At 39.6% G+C, this 18,170-nt stretch overlaps 2 protein-coding genes and 1 long non-coding RNA gene across 3 annotated transcripts; 2 read left to right on the top strand and 1 right to left on the bottom strand.

The window, feature by feature from the left end:
* The first annotated feature begins 1,014 nt into the window (after positions 1 to 1,014).
* On the top strand, positions 1,015 to 3,530 carry LOC143861285 (uncharacterized). The gene is made up of 3 exons (XR_013239947.1): positions 1,015 to 1,200; positions 2,685 to 2,974; positions 3,461 to 3,530. It is a non-coding gene; the product is annotated as an uncharacterized LOC143861285 (long non-coding RNA).
* A 119-nt stretch (positions 3,531 to 3,649) lies between these two features.
* On the top strand, positions 3,650 to 12,730 carry LOC143861279 (uncharacterized). The gene is made up of 5 exons (XM_077372222.1): positions 3,650 to 3,718; positions 4,856 to 4,931; positions 5,049 to 5,085; positions 12,148 to 12,262; positions 12,341 to 12,730. Exons 2-5 carry the CDS (start codon positions 4,869 to 4,871, stop codon positions 12,588 to 12,590), a joined length of 465 nt encoding a protein of 154 aa, XP_077228337.1. The 5' UTR covers positions 3,650 to 3,718; positions 4,856 to 4,868; the 3' UTR covers positions 12,591 to 12,730.
* Positions 12,731 to 17,083: 4,353 nt separating this feature from the next.
* On the bottom strand, positions 17,084 to 17,842 carry LOC143861272 (glutaredoxin-C6-like). The gene has a single exon (XM_077372215.1). The coding sequence runs from the start codon at positions 17,743 to 17,745 to the stop codon at positions 17,374 to 17,376; it is 372 nt and encodes a 123-aa protein (XP_077228330.1). The 5' UTR covers positions 17,746 to 17,842; the 3' UTR covers positions 17,084 to 17,373.
* Between the last annotated feature and the right edge of the window lie 328 nt (positions 17,843 to 18,170).

Below are 18,170 nucleotides of genomic sequence, written 5' to 3'. Positions count from 1 at the left end.
ATTTCTGTTTTTCATGTTATGCGGGAGCTGACAAGTTTGTAGCTCTCACTGATCTTTAACACAACACGTGGTACTTGCATGGGTGACTAAAACTGGAAAGAGGTGGGGCTTCCTTGCTTGTAGGATCCGAGGGGAAATTGTACCGATCGGGCAATCTCAGCCGTTGATCAAATAGAGTTGTGTATGTTGATTGTTAAATGGACTTTTTTCAAACATGACCTTAGTAGGACTTGAATCCTTGGAAATTTCGTCTATAATTCTAGTATCGCAAGTCCATTGGTGCTAGGGGTGCAACTTGAGTGGGGCTCAACCTGAACTGATTTTGGCTCGGCTTGGGTTGGGTTAGTGTTTGGAAAAGGCAACCCAATTTAATTTTGCATTGGGTTAGGGTTGGGGCCTTGACAACCCAAACCTGACCTCCATCCTCTAACTTTATTATGATTTTCTTTGGATTATATTTTTTTCTTGTATTTTTTCTGTTTGGCCCTAGATGAACCTGAACCCGAACCCAACCTGACTCAACCTGATCCAATTTCGGGTTAGATGTATCAGTTTAGGGTTGAGAGATTTAGAGGCGGGTTGGGTTAGGGTTGACCACCCTCGACCTAGGGTTCGGGTTGGGCCAGGATAGAGTTGAGGGAATGTTATCTTGGGTTAGGATTAGAGTTGAGGGAAATGTTATCTAAGGTTATTCTAGGTTTGCCCTCAGCCTGATCCAACCCGACCCAAGTTGCAACCCTAATTGGTACAACAATGTGTGAGCATGTGACAGTTATTGGTGGGACCCACAAAAATACAAAAGGGTCCCAATGCTAATGCTCTCCCCCTCTCTCTCCAATGACTTTTACTTTTTATTTATTGCAATTTTACCAAAATTATAGATAACTTTCTGTTTTATTTGCAAGGGTAATATAATAAGAGGAATGATAAATGAAGGGCCCTCTTTACGCAAGGGCCGGAGAAGGGCCCTTTAATAGTCCCTTCTCCGGCCCTTGCATAAAAAGGGCCCTAATGACATGGATCTATTCAAGGGCCCTTCTCCGGCTCTCATAAAAAGGGCCCTTCATCTATCATTCCTCATATAATAATCATATATGGGTCCGTAAAATCCCTCCTCTTCCAAATAGGGCTGCAACTTGGGTCCTCTCAGCCCCATTGGTTAAACCCAATTTCTGTCAGGCTTGGGTTGGCATTTTCACGGTTTGTGTTGTGAAATTTTTGGAATTTTAAGTTTAAAAAAAAAAAATGTCACTAGATATGTAGAAATGTTTGTTAGAGAAATAATTCTGTATCTGTTGGAAAGAAAAATTCTGCATCTGTTGGAAAGAAAAAAGCAGTAACCAGTTTGCTTCAAGGCGCGAAATCGCTTTCCTTAAGACAGATTTCGCCCCCACTAGAAGTGTGCAAAGGGGATCCGCGAACTGCCTCCAAGATACAATGAAGCTAGTAGGAATGTCCTACTAATTTGACGACGCTATGCACAAGCGGAGTCAAATCCGAAATGCCCTTAGAATCTTACAAGCCTGAGAGAATCAGTCTAATTTCTGTTACTGCAGTATAACAGTAATTAGATAAACAATAAGAAAATAGTTTAGTAAAACGAATTTTGGTGGGAGCAAGAAAGAGAGTATAATGCACTGGAAGTATTAAGAATTTGTCCAGAAATGGGTAAATTCGATTCTGTCTTGAAATGGCTGGGTTCTACAACTTTTATAGAGCCTCTGGTGACTTTTCAGTGTGAAAAGCACCCCTGTATAGAGTCTTTCCAGATCGGTTTGAATTCTGGCCGTTAGATCGCGCCCATACGCGATTCAACGAACTAGATCAATCCTAGAGAGACTGTTGGGATATTTAAATTCCTGTCCTCCCATTTAACCGTTAGATGATCCATCTATGGTACAGATCGCACTCCTTAGATCCTTGACCGTTGGGGAAGGGACACAACCCAATGGATCGCACCCACTGACCGTTGGAGCACTGGGCCCGCTGGGCTGACCGTTGTGCTCGAATCAAAGCCCAACCCAATCGAACTATTCGACACTGGGTTTGGGCTTGATGGGCCTATGAACTATTCAGCCCACCCACTAGACCGATCCACAATCGTCTAGATCCAACGGTCCAGATCAAATCTGGAAAAATTAAAGGCTCCAATCGCTCCTCGCTACGATGCGGGGTGCGAAGTGCGCCTAAAAAAGCGCCAATAAAGCGCCCTATAGCCCACGCCGCGCGTGCGTGTGCGCGGACGGTGCAATCGCGGACGGTGCGTTGCACCGTCCCACGGTTCGACCCACGGCTAAGACCCCATGTGCACATAAACAAATAAGAAGAAAGAGTGAAGCTTTATAAGCTCAACTCTTTCTTTCTTACGAGTCGGTACGGGACTATCTTTTCCCTCTACTTTACACTCTTCTCTTTCTCTTGCAAAAAGTAACTATTTCCAAAGAAAAGTTTTTCCTTTTCCAAAACACACTTAAAGAAAATATTTTCCAAAAATTGTTTTGACAAAAAAACACTTGATTTTGAAAAATCTTTAACAATGTTGCTTTACAAGAATTGTTTCTTGGACTGAAGATGGGTTGCTAGGATTTAGATTCGTAGAATGAGATGGAATTTTAATCTTTTTCATGAGCTCTATATAAGTATCCTAATTTTGTTATGCTACTCTCTGTTGATGGGGTATGTAGATTGTAATGGAGGAGGTTGTAGAAGCTGTTGAGAAGGTGATAAAAGAATGGGATCAGACATTTGCACAAACCCAAGAGAATGTAAGAGCGATTGAGGTATGTGGGAAGTCAGGAAGAGGAACAGAGGAAACGAGTTCTCTTCCCAGATTGAATTGGTGGGCACAGGATGGGCTGGCTTTACTTAGATCATTGCAGTTTAGGCTTGATCTTCTAGCGCTACAGCTTCCTACAGAAGAAGAAGCACAATCTACTAAGGCAAAATTAAAAACTTGGGAGGAGCAGTATAAGAGGTTCTAGCTTCTCTCATCATTCATTCCTTGGTTTTGTTCCAGTTGAAATCTCTTGGGTTTTAACAGTTGAGCTGAATTTTTAGGTTTCCTATTTATTGTTTGCCATTCATGTTTTGTGGGTGTAATTTGAAATGTTTGATTTTAGTAACTTGTGTTGAAGCTTTTATATTATGAAAGATCAAATAATGCCATTTCTAACTGCTTAAGCTTTTGGATTAACTGGTTGTTTCACATGGTATCAGAGCAAAGGGACCCGGGTTCAAAACTCCTTGATATTAAAAATCCACATGTGCCACGTGTAAGCCAACCCTAAAAAAAGAGGGGCCACACGTGAGGGGGAGTGTTAAAGTAAAAAAATAAAATAAAATAAAATAACGCCATCTCTAACAGCTTAAGCTTTTGGAGTAATTGGTTGTTTCACAGGAGCCATTATTTAAAGTTGGTTTGTTTTAAAGTTTTTATGGTGTTTGTTTCTTTGGTTCTTAGTTTACATTTGAGCTTGAGGAACACTAATTTACAGGCAAAGACCAACATCAGGAAAGCTGCTCAGGAAGAGGTAAGGTCATTCCTTATGCTTGCATTTGTACCATAAAGTTTATTTCGTGGAGCCTTGCCTTGCTTGTTCTGTCATTTCATCTAATGCAACAATTTTCATGACATGGCTGAAATGGGAATGTTGTGGTTGCAGCGGGAGCTTCTCTTAGGAGGCGGAGAAGATTCCACAATTTGTTGACGCAATTTGCAGTACGTGCTACTTTTTTTTCCTATTTAGGCCATGTTTGTTTTGGATTTTGAGAACCAAATGTGAGTCAAAATGTATCTCTCTTATGCTCTTTATGTAGAGGGTTTCAATTGTAGTTAAGGTCTTATTTAAGTGTAAACTCATGTATTAAAAAAATATTCTCAATTCTCAAACTTCCACCTTCGTGACTCCAAATACCCGGATTCGTTATAGTTCCTCCTGTGATACTCCAACCCCCCCCTTAATTGGTTATCCCTAAATGAGTCATGAAGGGTATGAATCTTGCGAGAAGCTTGATGGAATCAATTTTCCGTAGTGTAGACATTTCATGACCAAAGGGCTGGTACATTTGTTGTGAACCTACTATGTTTGGAACGTATATGGATGATTTAGTTCCACATGAACAATGACATTAATGATGTGCTCTGTACAGAGAACCAATACGACAATGGTACTCTTGTCTTTGCATTCTGCTGAAGTGTCAGAAGTACACATACACCTTTGGTTTGGTCACATATTTTAATATACTGCTTCCAGAAGTAGTTCAAAACTTAAGTGCGCAGCGCATGCACGAGAGCATTTCGCGTGATAGATCAAGAGGCCACCATGCAGAGTAGAGTAAACGATAAGTATAAGGGTGTGGGATGCATGTTGGATATGGATGGTCCATATACTCATTTATTCTATTTAGTTTGCTTTTATTTTTTGCTGCTACTCATTAAGTGCCTCGGATCTTCTATATAGGCAAAAGAAAATTGGTCGTTTGAGCATAAATCTTCTGTATTCTCTTTACATTCCTCATCATAATGGAAGTGTGAATTCTAAGAACCATAGGTTGATTTTTTTGTTCTTCATTCTTTTTATACTCATCATAAAGGAAAGAAGCTTTTGATATGTTGTAGTAGAGAGATTTATATGCTTTTAAGAATTCAAAAAATGTTTGGTTTAAACTATTTTGACATTTTCTTAAAAGAGCGAATATATATTGGATTGTCGCCATATTTGTAGCCTAAAATTTTGGAACTTGGAGGAACTATGTACTGGATCCTCCTAGTATTCAATACCCACACTTTTATCCAGGTAACATAGTTGTTAAGGAATTTCATGTATGGTTCTTATGTTTTATATTTGTCTTTTAGGACAAAGGCTGGAATGACATCTGCTGCAGAAAGCATTACTGAGAGCCTGCACCGCACTCGTCAGCTGATGGTTCAGGTTATGATTTATGAGAGAACTCATCCATCATCATTTATACTATGTTCTGTAATGGTATAAGGTATATGGGCACCTCCTTTTTATAAATTTTCTTGCTAAATTTTGGTTTGTTTTCAGGAGGTGGAGAGAAGTGCAAGCACACTTACGACTTTTGGTAGGTCCTTCTATGCTACCCAATATGTTCATTTTTATTTGATGTTCGTCTTTATTTGATGAGTAATATCAGCTGGAACATACTGTCTCTGTTAATGATCTTTCTTGCCATGATTTGGAAATTTGTTTATTGATTGTTTAACAAGCCTTCCCTGGATATAGTGTGCTGTTTAATGAGTCTTGATATATACATATGGGACTTGCTAGGCAATTTGGCAGAAAGCCATTTCGCGCCTGACTTTTGCATGTGAGAACAACCGCACATGTTGACTTTATGGCAGATTTTGTCTTATGCATTTAATTCAGCGGTGTGGCTGTTCTAACTTGCAAAATCCAGCCGCGAAATGTGTGTGTGTGTGTGTGTGTGTGTGTGTGTGGCTAACATCCAATACTAAATCTCGTTTTGTTCATCATTGGAGCTAGCTGAACATTTGCTACTACAAAGGCATTCTGCAATCTCGTCTTGAACTGACGGCCATTATAAGTTGTATTTCAACGTAATACATGAATGCAAAATTTATGTATTCAAGGAGATTGTAGGCATATCTGTTTCTGTTTAACTCTCCACTTCTCACATCTTCTGGATAGATCCTGGACCACCATTATCTCTGTAGTCCATTATATTTATCAATGAACGGCCATCGCTTTGGAAGGTTTCTCGCAACAACCCATTGGCACAAGAGCTCCCATTGGGGGGGGGGGGGGGGGGGGCATTCCTTACACTTTCTAGACTAGGGTACACTGGTGCAACTGAGTTATCCACATAATCTAAGGCTTGAGTTTCAACTTCTTTTTCTACCAATTGACATCCAATACTACATGCAATTGAGAGTTTCACAGTAGATCATAATCTGTTGCTTTCTTCTCTGTTTTCTTCTGTGGATCATTATTTTCATGGGTGAATCACCATGTTGAATAGCTTAAAGGAGGACTATCGTATATACTGTTAGAGCAGTTAGGGTTTAAGCAAGGATGCTTAAAGCATTACACCCAAGGTATCTAGTTTGGAATACCAAGTTTGTTGCCTCCAGCCCCTATATATAGAGATACACTAGGGTTATGAGAGGTTAATGGGCTCCAGCCCAAATGGGCCCACTACACCTGCTCCATTACCTATTGGGCTTATATTAGAACATACATGGGTTATATTATATATACCCAACAATCTCCTCCTATGTTCTACATATAGCACAATCCAATAGATAGATAATGTGATGTCCAAACAAAATTATTGAAGCACCCATATCACCATATCAATAAAGATTTGTAATCCAATTGAAAACAAAATACTTTAAAGAATAACCAAAAGTTTTAGAAATAATCTAAACTCAAACATAAGCAGTTTCATATGTAGGTGAACTATTTAATCAACGAAAAAGAAAATAATAGTTCCCACTGCGCTATAAGGATTCACTCATCAAGTAAGTCATCCTCATCAAGATCCAAATTGAGGCAATCTCCTCCATTTTCGCCAATTCCTGTAAATGATCAAATATGAATTTCATTAAAAAATGAATCCAATCATTTGTGTATTTTACTAAAAGTATCTAGTTCTACGAGAAGAACTTAGTACAATTTCATAATGGCTGAAAAAACAAATATTAATATCAATAAGCATCAATGTCAAGTTTCAATTAAGAACAAGACCTAAATAGTTTCTTTTACAAAGAACCATTCCATGTTTCCATTTGGAATGTTACAGGCATCATATCCAAATTGAGTTAAGCTGTATCATCAAGTTTGGAATGAAACAACCTTTCCCAAGAAGGATATGTCATCAAATGTGGAATGACATAAAGATAACTGTAAACATCATTGAAACATATCAAGTGCTTATCTTGGCCAAGATAGGGAGATTCGAAAAAATTCAAAATAATAGGAATGTAGGTTAAGACACGTCTACACAGTCTTTAACCCCATCTCCCCCACAGTTTTGAATATTCGATCTTTGTTCAGTCCCTTCGTAAGAGCGTCGGCCATATTATCCTTCGATCGCACATCAACCAAAGTGATAATACCTTGTTCTAGAAGATAATTCAGCGTGGCATGTTTCAGCCTGACATGTCTCCTCTTACCATTAAAGAGTGAGTTTTTCACAATCGTAATTGTAGCTTGATTATCACAGAACAAACTTAAAGAGTTAATCTTTAAATGGGTCAATGGAATGTCCAGGATCAGATCTCTTATCCACTCTGCTTCATCTCCTGTAGAAGCTAAAGCATAAAGTTCCGATTCCATAGAAGACAGAGCAATACAAGTCTGTCTCTTTGACTTCCATGCAACAGCGGCTCCACCCAGTGTAAAAACATAACCACTGGTAGATTTACTGTCTCCTAATTCTGAGCCCCATGATGCATCAGAATACCCTTCCAGGATAGGAGGATGGCCAGTATAACATAGAGCATATCCTTGAGTACCCTTAAGGTATCTCATCAGCCTCAGAAGGGCATCCCAGTGCTCATGGCCAGGATTACTAGTGAAACGACTCAGCATGCCAACTGTAAAGGCTATGTCTGGTCTAGTGCAACTCATAGCATACATGAGACTACCAATCAGTTTAGAATAATCTAACTGATTCACACTGTCTCCTCCATTAGAGATCAGCTTCTTGGTATAATCAAATGGTGTCTCAATCGGTTTACACTCACTGTATCCCCATGTAGAAAGTAGTTTTTCAATATAATGGGCTTGGCTAAGAGTAATCCCTTGCCTTTCAAAACTTACTTTCATACCAAGAATGGTGTCAACCACACCAAGATCTTTCATGTCGAATTCTTGAGCCAAAGTGGTTTTCACGTCACTCACTACAGAGAGATCGGAACCAATAATCAACATATCGTCTACATACAAACAAATAAACGCAACCTTATTCGACACAGAACGATAGTAAAGGCATTTATCTGAGTAACTGGTCTGAAAACCAAAGCTCTTTACTACCTTGTCAAATTTTTGATGCCACAATTTAGGTGCTTGTTTAAGACCATACAAAGATTTGTGTAACTTACAAACTCTGTTCTCGAAACCTTCCATGACAAACCTTTCAGGTTGGTTCATGTAGATTTCCTCTGTGAGGTCTCCATTAAGGAAAGCCGTTTTTACATCCATTTGATGCACACCATACTTCTCAATAGAAGCCAAAGCAAGAAGAATTCTTATCGTTGCCAAATGGCAGACCGGTGAGTAAACATCAAAGTAGTCTATCCCACTGACTTGAGTATAGCCCTTAGCTACTAAACGTGCTTTATACCGAGCTATGGATCCGTCAGGATTAAGTTTCTTCTTCAAAATCCACTTACAGCCCACAGTCTTAGCCCCTTTTGGCAAATCGACTAGCTGCCAAGTTTGATTTTGTAGCAGAGAGCTCATTTCATCATCAATGGCTTCTGCCCACAACAAAGAGTCCCTAGATCTCATCGCTTCCTTATAGGTTGATGGATCATTCTCTACATGGTAGGTCACAAAGTCCTCACCAAAGTTCTTGGGTACTCTATCTCTTGTAGAAACTCTTAAATGTTCTGATGTAGAAATCAGTGTAGGACAGGTGTCAGAAGTATTCTGTTCAAACTCTACATGCGATTCTGTAACCATTTCAGTATCGCCAGGTAGGTTCAAACCATGATCTCTGAGAAATTTATTCTCAAAGAATACTGCATCTCTAGATTCTATAACCAAATTGGTAGATAGATCCAAAAACCGATCAGCAGCACTATCTTCTGCACCACCTAGATAAACACAAGTGTTTGTTCTAGGTCCTACCTTAGGTCTCCTAGGGTCTTGTATCCTCACATAAGCAATACAGCCCCAAGTCTTAAGAGTGTCATATCGACAAGGATGTTTATGCCATAACTCATAAGGAGTAGTGGTCAACTTAGAGTGGTGTACTCTATTCAGGATGTGATTTGCAGTTAAAACTGCTTCTCCCCAATAGCTAGTAGGCATGCCAGCTGTCAATAACATAGAGTTTAACATTTCAGTTAACGTCCGGTTCTTACGTTCAGCTATGCCATTAGATTGAGGTGAGTAAGGAGCAGTAGTTTCAAGTATTATGCCCTGAGAGGCACAGAATTCCTTGAACTCTGTCAAAGTGTATTCTCCTCCTCTGTCACTCCTAAATCGCTTAATTTTCAAGTTCAATTGATTTTCAACACGATTCTTGAAAATTTTAAATTTATCAAAAGCTTCATCTTTCGATTTTAGGAGATAAATATGACAAAATCTAGAAAAATCGTCTATAAAAGTGATTAAATACTTCCGACCACCTCGAGTAGTGAAACTTTTAAAGTCACAGAGGTCAGAATGTATTAACTCAAGAAGTTTTGTGCTCCTAGAAACCGAACGAAAAGGTTTTCTAGTGATCTTGGTTTGTGCACACACTTCACACCTGTCAAATCTAATCGATGTATCTAAAGGTATATTATAAGTTTTAGCAAGTGTGACCATTTTCCTATAGTTCACATGTCCCAATCTAGTGTGTAACAACTTAGGATCAATCAAAGTGGAACTAACCTGACTAACGGTTTCATTTGCTAAACTCAGTCTATACATACCATCGATTAAGAAAGCACAGCCAAAATAATAAGAGTTAACAGTTAAAGTTACTCTACCACCCAAAAAAGATGAACACATGCCAGCATTGTCTAAAAGACTAATAGAAATTAAATTCTTTTGAATAGCAGGAACTACTTTAACATTTTTTAAAGTGAGTATTTTACCTGAAGAAAGGACCAGGTTCGCAGTTCCAGTGTGAGTCACCTGTGCCTCAGCTCCACTAGCCACTGTAACGGTCTCTTTCACGCCAACAGCATCCGTAAGAAGTTTCTTTGAGTTGCAAACATGGCAGGTGGCTCCTGTATCTAACCACCAGTCTGAAGAAGTACTGGCCTTACCATTTCCTAACATGGCAATAAAACTCTTAGGCGCAGCACTGCCCACCATCATATGAGCTTCCTTTTGTGGTGTGTCAGATTTAGCCTTCTTAGGTTGTTTACATTCTGCAGCAAAGTGACCCCATTTCCCACAGTTGTGGCACTTGCCCTTCTTTTTCTGAAAGATAGTCTTTTTGGCCTCCAACTTGGGATGTTCACTTTTAGGTGACTTGGATTTCCGAGGAAATTTCTTGGGATATGTTACCGCGTTAGCAGCAGACTGTTGCTGTCTAACCATCTCCAAGTTATTCCTAGCTCGATTCCCATCTTCGATTCGAATGAATCGTTTGAGATCATCCAGTCCCACTTGCACCTTTTTCCGATACATCTCGGTTTTGAAAGAATGCCATGCAGATGGTAATTTATATATAATTGCACCCACAAGAAACGAATCACAGACAGCTATTTTTTCATTATTCAACTTAGATCTCAAATTCTCTAGATCAGTAACTTGAGGAGTGATTTCCTTGTCTTCTTGAAACTTGAAATCCATGAATTTGTCCACAAGATGGGTCTTGGACAATTCCTCCTCCTTCTTGAATTGAGCATCTAAGTTGTCCCATATTGCTTTAGCAGTGTTAAATTTACTATAGGTTTCTGCAAGACGATCTGAAAGACAATTCAACAAGTAGTCTTTGCAGAAATCCTCGTCTCTAAGCCATTGAGATTCATCAACTTCTTCATCCGTCTCAGCAAAGGTACTCAAAACAGTGTAAAAACAATTCATATATTTTAGACTGAATTGAGTCTTTCGCTTCCATGAGTTAAACTCAGATCCACCAAAGGAGTGAAGTTTGACCATCTCAAAAGGCATAGAAATCTTTTCCATTTGATATTTCAGAGGAAATTAAAAAAATAGAAAGAGTGCACCTGATTGGAGAGAAACCCAAAATATATAGATGGTAGTTGAGAAACGTTCCCAAAGATGGGACCACCGAGCAATTCGGGTCCAACAAGTTTTCTCCGAAATCACCAACAAATGGAATATGACGACTAAAAATTCGCCCAACAAAAATTCGGCAACGAGTAGCTGATTTGCCCACCGAACACCCAAAAAAACAACAACAAAAATTGTACGAAGGCAAACCCTCGGCCAAATCGAATTCTCTGGGTGATGAAACCCACGCCCAAAAAATTGCTGCGAGGCTGCAACTCTAATGGCTTCTCGGCCTCCTCAAAGTGATAAAACTCCACGAGATGGTTCAGATAGCAGATAGTGCGGCAAAAGAGGGTTTGGCAACACTCTGTAAACAAGAGGGTGTTTTGATGTCTGGTCTTGAGAACGGCACAAAAAATTTGTGGTAAAAAATTTAGAGGTCGTTGAATCAAGCAAAGGGTGAGATGGCTGCCAAGAGCAATTGTCCCTTTTTTTTTTTTTTTTTTTTTTGTTGTGTCTGCAGAGTGAAAAAAAACGCCCCTATAACCCAAATCGTTGTTGAAGCAGAGTAACAAATCCCACGCCCAAAATGCCCAAACTGTTTCTTGGGAGAAGATAACCCAACGCCCAATCTGAGAAACACAAGAAACAGAGATGTTTGTTTTCCTTTAGATCAAAACCCAAACCAAACATAAGAATCAGAATCGTTGTGGAGAAGAAAACCACGCCCAATGCCCAATCTTGAAAAAAAACCCGGCCAAAAAACCAACTTTGTCCAACGAGGGTCGGTGGTTTGCAGAGATCCACTCCCAACCTTCTGTGGGAGATGAAAACCCACGTTTTAAAAAATGACTAGGGGGAGAAAAAGCTTTTTGGGAAAAACGGCTAGGGTTTTTTCCTTATGCTTTAAGATTGTTAGAGCAGTTAGGGTTTAAGCAAGGATGCTTAAAGCATTACACCCAAGGTATCTAGTTTGGAATACCAAGTTTGTTGCCTCCAGCCCCTATATATAGAGATACACTAGGGTTATGAGAGGTTAATGGGCTCCAGCCCAAATGGGCCCACTACACCTGCTCCATTACCTATTGGGCTTATATTAGAACATACATGGGTTATATTATATATACCCAACATATACATGGAAAAATAAAGTTTTTTAGGCGGCAGAGAACTATGACTGCTAGCGGAGCCATTATCGGTTTTATTTCAAATCTTAACAATTATAGTAGAGCTGAAGCTCAAACTGTGATGGATTTTTCAGAGGAATCTAGAAGTGTATTAAGAAAGGCCGAAAGTGAATACAAGGGGCACCGCTCGTTGCTTATGCGGACTCGACGCCTCCTCACCACAATGAAACGGCAAGATGTTCTTGACAGGTGCAACACATTCAGCATCTTGATCGCAATTGCTTCAATCACACTTTCAAGGGTTAATTTTCAATCTTTGTTCAACAGGGTAATACTGGTGGTTGGGTTTCTCTTCTTCGCTTCTGCTGTTCTCTATGTTGTCTCTAAACGTGTTGGGCTGCTTAAGTTGCACAGAAAGCTTACCGCTGCCATTAAAGCGGGTTCAATAGGACTCAAAGAGATTGGACCAGAGAAGATGACTTCAGGGGCTCAAAATGGGTTGGATCTTGTAAAGAACGATGGGATTGGAGATCCTAACATGGAAGTCCCATCGACACGTATGCATGATGAACTTTGAATTTTTCATGCCCCCAATTTTGCTTGAGAAATACATTCCATTTTTTCATAAATGCATTTTCTTTCTAATTATTGCCAATGTTGAGCTACATTTAAAATGTAAAAATCGAAATTAAGTTATTTTTCCAACTCTGAACTGACCATCAAATTGCTAAGCATTGTCTATTCGTTTGCAATTGTTGCTTCTATTCGAACCAGACTAGTATTTCTTATGCATTGTAAACAAAACTTCGGTCTTTATGCATCAATATTGATATATACTCCGACAAGAGTGCTTAATGTTTTTATTGCAATACATAACCAAAAATTCGAATTTATCAAATTTACTGAAATGAATTTTTGATAAATCCATAGAGCGATCGTTAAAATCTTCCCATTTTTATTAATTGGATGCCGCAATCCAACGGTGCCCCCTCATTGTAATGTGTACACAGATCTCAGGATTCTTCTGATTCGCCCTAGTAATCTGTATATCCTCTACCAACCTCTTAACAGTTTCTTCATCAAACGTAAACCTGAGTTGACTAGGGGATGTCACCACTGCAAAGGCATTTTTATTACCTTAGGCGAGTTAGAGTTATGAGTGACTCAGTAGGGCCAAACCGAGTCGACTCTGCCATGCCAATGACTGCCTCAAAGGAGTTTTGCTCTCTACAAATCTAAATTTTCTTATTTGTCCATGTAAATTACCAAACATAACCGTATCAAATTTATATAATGGAGAATCTCCACAAGAAAAAACAGTTATGCAAACTATTTCTGATCTTTATATACACGTTTATCAGAAATTACAGAATATAAGTCAGATTTTTATTCTGGGTCGTCCTGAACACTAACAAACCAGAACTCTGCATACAAGCTTCTCAAAACTACACAATGTCAACCAAAATTTCCTTCTAGATGGCCCTGGAACCTGCCAAAAGGGGGTTATCAATACCCTGCACTTGCATATGAATCAAAATTCCCACCTGGGTCTCCCTGAAAACTACCAAAAAAAGACATTTTAAAAGAACACATATCTATAGAGTCATACCACATGAGATTCAGAATCTTTTTGACAAGGAAAACCCTTGTAGAGGGAAACAAGAAGGAAAAGTCGCTAGCATAAAATGCAATCAGAAGGTATTGGAGAGTGAGTGATCATCCCATCTCTTTGTCGGTTGTCTTCTAATCACTTGTCCAAATTAGTTGAATGAAAATAGATAAAAAAAAAACACAGGAGAGCTCCCCTTTAAGGCTTGCCACTGTAGCACAGTTAGATTTACTTAATAGAAGAAAATCCCCAAAGCCATCCCTCTTAATTCATCCAATCTTAGTTGCATCAATTAGAAATTTCTCAGTAAACCATCATTTATATCATAGCATTGTAGAGAAGATCATTTATCCTTTTACCTTCGCTAGCCTTGCATTCTTCTACGATGTTTCCTACCTTCAATCGTTGCTAGGATTGTTCTCTACTTGTTTTTCATGCGAGAGGAGAGAAAGAACAATTGGTTTTTCGTAGGGGTGTCAATGGACCATCCGAATCCAACTAAGGATCCATGGACAGATTTTGGATCCTTATCATAGGATACAAAATTATTTCAGAACGGATCTAGACAACTAAAAAACCCCACAGGACAGTCCTAAATCCGCAACGTTTTCTTTTCCACTGCTTCTCCTCTTCTCCTGATCGTGTAGAGAACCAGGCCTTTTTGCTGCTTCATCTTTCCTTCACACTTGAAAACTCATCACAGTTTTCCTTCGTACTTGAAACAGAAGACAACATGGGAAGCAAATGCTCAAAGGTTCAACAAATGCCATCCATTGCCTCTCTCTCTCTCTCTCTCTCTCACACACACACACACACACACACACAAATGATGTGTAGTTTTTATTAATGAAAAGAAAGGAGAAATCTCAGCGACCAAGGTGGTCAAAACCTATAAAGCAAAGTAGGACAATCCCAAAAAAAAAATAAAAAAATCAAGAGAGAACAACTCGTGATCGATACAAGGCAATCAGCCTCCTAATTATCCGATCTCCAAACATGGCGGAGGACTGGAGGTGGATTAGACACCCCTCCATGTGTTCCTAAATCCCTTCAATCAGGTCTACGGGCCTCTACAGATTGTATCGGCTACCATCGACTGGAGGTGGATCAGATACCCCTCCATGTGATCCTAAATCCCTTCAATCAGGTCTACGGACCTCTACAGATTGTATCGGCTACCATCCATCTACCTGATGACATTGAGGGAATCTCCCACGCCAATTAGTCTACTGACTCTACCCATATCTCTAGTGGCAGTGATCTCGATTCCCTACAACACCATCCTTACTTTTGCTTCATTGGAGTCCTTGATCCCGATGCCTACCGAAAAAACCCACCTAGTGGATCTTGTATCATCTCTGACAATTCTCCCTACGCCTACATGTCCAAGCTTACCAATGCTCAATCCGTCAAAATTTAACTCTGCCAACCTAGATCGGGAAGGTTCGGTCTGGGGGAGAACTTCTCGACCCTATGGGGCTTATGTTGGAAGAGAACTTGAAGCATGGTAAGATCCTCACGTAAGAGACAATAAGTGAAATGACCTTCGTGAAAATAAAATACGAAGCTTTTGACAGCATTTTTGAATATTCGAGCACTTCTCTGATTCCGAAGGATCCATATAGCATCTAGAAGTGCTACCCTCCAAAGGATCATCCTTTTCTTAGGCCAAGGCTCACAAAACTAGTTGCCATAAGATTAGACATTCAAAGAGGATAAACCCATGAATCCTTGAAACTCCAAATATGGCCCTGAAGGATACATTTGGTTACAACTGAATATCCCCATTAAAAGGTAATTAAGTAGAATTCGCCAATTTGTTGGACATTGTTGAAGGTTGATGAAGAATATCCGGTGGTGATGATAACTGATATATGTTGCCAAATATCGCTTGATGGTGACTGATGTCTATTGCTGAATGTTCATTGATTATGGTGCGTGCGACTGCCAAAGAAAATGTAACTCCATAGATGAGCACCGAAGAGGATTATCAAAATCAATGGGTAATAATGGACCGTCGTCTCAATGGATTAGATGATACTTGATTATCTATAGGCGAGTCTTCATGGGTCGATTTAGATATTGTTCCTCGTGAAAAAAGAGTTAGTAGGGACCGTTGCCTCGATGGGCAAGGGTAGGCCTCGATAGAGAAACCACCATGCATCGAGGAATACTCTTTCAGGCACGCACCTTAAAAGAATCGAGACTCTTCAACTGAAACGAGCACATATTTCCATCATGCACCTCAAATGGGGGCACCTTAACTGAATTAGGCCAAAGAAAAATGTTAGGTTTGGAAAATAAGAGAGTGACTAGATGCACCGTGGGAAAAGCAAATACCAACAAAAAAGCATGACAACTCTATGACTTTTAAGAGTGCGAGAAGAGTACGTTTTTGAGTGGTTGGACATCAAATTGGGGGTATAGGGTATTTATTGTAAGATGAAGAGGTATATGCAGAAATTGATGGGTGAATAGAAGCACTGGAGAAATTTTGAAAATTGTAAGGTGTCATTATCAATATCTAGAGCATTAATCTACTTAATACAAATGGAGGGGGTGTATGAATGAAAACAAATGGGTGTATTTCTCACAAAACAGAAAAAGGGGAGTACAAATGGTAGGTGCTGAATTAGGGTCTTATTTTTTATTATCACTTTCAGGTTTCAGCCAGCTACAATGTCTCCATCATCCTTCTTATGTCTCTTACCCAAACTTTGTTGGAAGAGCTGAAATGTGTTTTTAGGAATGGCCCACGAAATTAATTTCATTCTAGTAACTTGGAATAAGATTTCATTAAACTTGGGCCTCTTATTAGCCTAACTCCCTATTTTCTACCTTCTTAACATACAAAAAAAGATAACTTGAACCAACCCTATTCAATTTTTAAATAGAGGGAATTTCAATTCATGCTTATATCCCTCTAACTCAACCATAATCATATCATATTCCTCTAAATAGTGGAAATAAAAAAAAATCCAAGAAAAGATTTTCCAACATAAATGTTTCTCTTGCAATCCAAACATGGATAAGCAAGAAGGAAAGATGATTCTAATCCATATTAATTGTTTAGTTGCCTAATCTACCACTCCTATATCCATAATTCACACCTCTTTTGTTTGTCTATTTTACTAAAGTCAAAAGAGGAAAACAAAGGAAAATAAAGAAAAGAAAAGGTTAAAAAAGGCGCACTTCTCGAGGTGTAATGTAACGACATGACATGACATGCTCTTCCATTATCACACCATCCTTCATCTTTTTCCCTTTCACTTCAAAACCAAAATCAAGCTAGAAAAAAGAATACTACTAAAACAAAAGCTAAGCTTGTTATTGGCTTATAGCCACCCCCTTCCCTTTATAAGGACACCTCCTTTTTTGTCTTTTTCACCTTAAAAACGTCACACATGACATATATGATACACCTCAAAAGCGTTTAAATAGCAAGATGAGTCACCATCAAAAGTATCAAGAGGGTGTCTGTATAAAAAAAAGAGTCGTGTAGTAATAATTAAACTCATAACCAGTAACACCACCATGTTCTTCTTCTTGTATCTTGTATGAACTACGAACTTGAACACACACACACACACACACACAGCAGGGAGTAATAAGTAATTGCACCAATAATCCGAACACGAAAACAGAGAATTACAAGTAAAAGAAAGGGAGCAAACCCAAATCCAGTCAAATTTTAGGGTCGAGAAGAAGGTGAGATTACAATATAACCATTGGCCATCGATTATTATAAGTTTTATAACCAAAGGGCACCTACTTCTCGGAGTTTAGGAAGAAGGGACCCACTGAGATGAAGGGCCACGAGGCTTTCAAGGCCACCCACATGGGCCCCACCTATAAAAACGGCCGGCGCACCGTAGTCAGCCCTGCTATTGTGCGCACCGAGCGCAGGTCTCGCCTTCTCCATCTCCCCCTCGTCTAACTCTATAACAGTCGGGTGGACCCCCAAAGTGGCAAATAAACTCTTCATGACGTGGCACATTAAGCACGATGTTTTGCTGAAGATGATCACAGGATTCTCCGATATCATCCGTTGGATCCTCTTCTCCGTTGACGTCTCTCCCACGTCCATCGTCAGCGTCGTTAACTCTCTCTCTAACCCTTGCATCTCCGTTAACAGTTTCCGTCAGAGAGAGAGAGAAAGAAGAGAAATCTAGAGAGAGAGAGAGGGAGGGAGGGTTTTTTTTTTTTTTTTCCCTTGTTTTGCGAAGAATGGGGATTTGGGGGGGTTTGTATAAAAAGAGGGGGCGTCACATGGGGAGGGCGGTGTGGTGATGATGACGTAAGGGACACGTAAGGGAGATTGCTGACGTCAGATGGCGGGAGAGCCATGCTGGAAAAATAGATGGTTACGTCAGCCCACGACGCGGATCTGGTGCCGTTACGGCTGTTGCTCTCCCTTACCCGAGAAATTATGACGTCAATCATACAATGGAACAGCGTTTCTTTTTTTACACGTGGCAGTTCCCTAGCCTTTGAATTTTTCTCCTCTATATTCGAACAAGAACCAAATGAAATTTACTCTCTTACCGA

The sequence above is a fragment of the Tasmannia lanceolata genome, unplaced genomic scaffold (assembly GCF_043159265.1).
Source record: "Tasmannia lanceolata isolate RefF3 unplaced genomic scaffold, GAP_Taslan_0.1 ptg000003l, whole genome shotgun sequence".
Lineage (NCBI taxonomy): Eukaryota > Viridiplantae > Streptophyta > Magnoliopsida > Canellales > Winteraceae > Tasmannia > Tasmannia lanceolata.
This window is presented reverse-complemented; position numbering and strand designations above follow the sequence as displayed.

Excerpts from the sequence above, each read along its gene's own strand:
- LOC143861279 (XM_077372222.1), top strand. The coding sequence starts at position 4,869 with ATGACATCTGCTGCAGAAAGCATTACTGAGAGCCTGCACCGCACTCGT. Across the intron at positions 5,086-12,147 it reads AAGCACACTTACGACTTTTG|AGGAATCTAGAAGTGTATTA; the intron begins GTAGGTCCTTCT and ends TGGATTTTTCAG. Across the intron at positions 12,263-12,340 it reads CGGCAAGATGTTCTTGACAG|GGTAATACTGGTGGTTGGGT; the intron begins GTGCAACACATT and ends TTTGTTCAACAG.
- LOC143861272 (XM_077372215.1), bottom strand. The coding sequence starts at position 17,745 with ATGCAAGGGTTAGAGAGAGAGTTAACGACGCTGACGATGGACGTGGGA.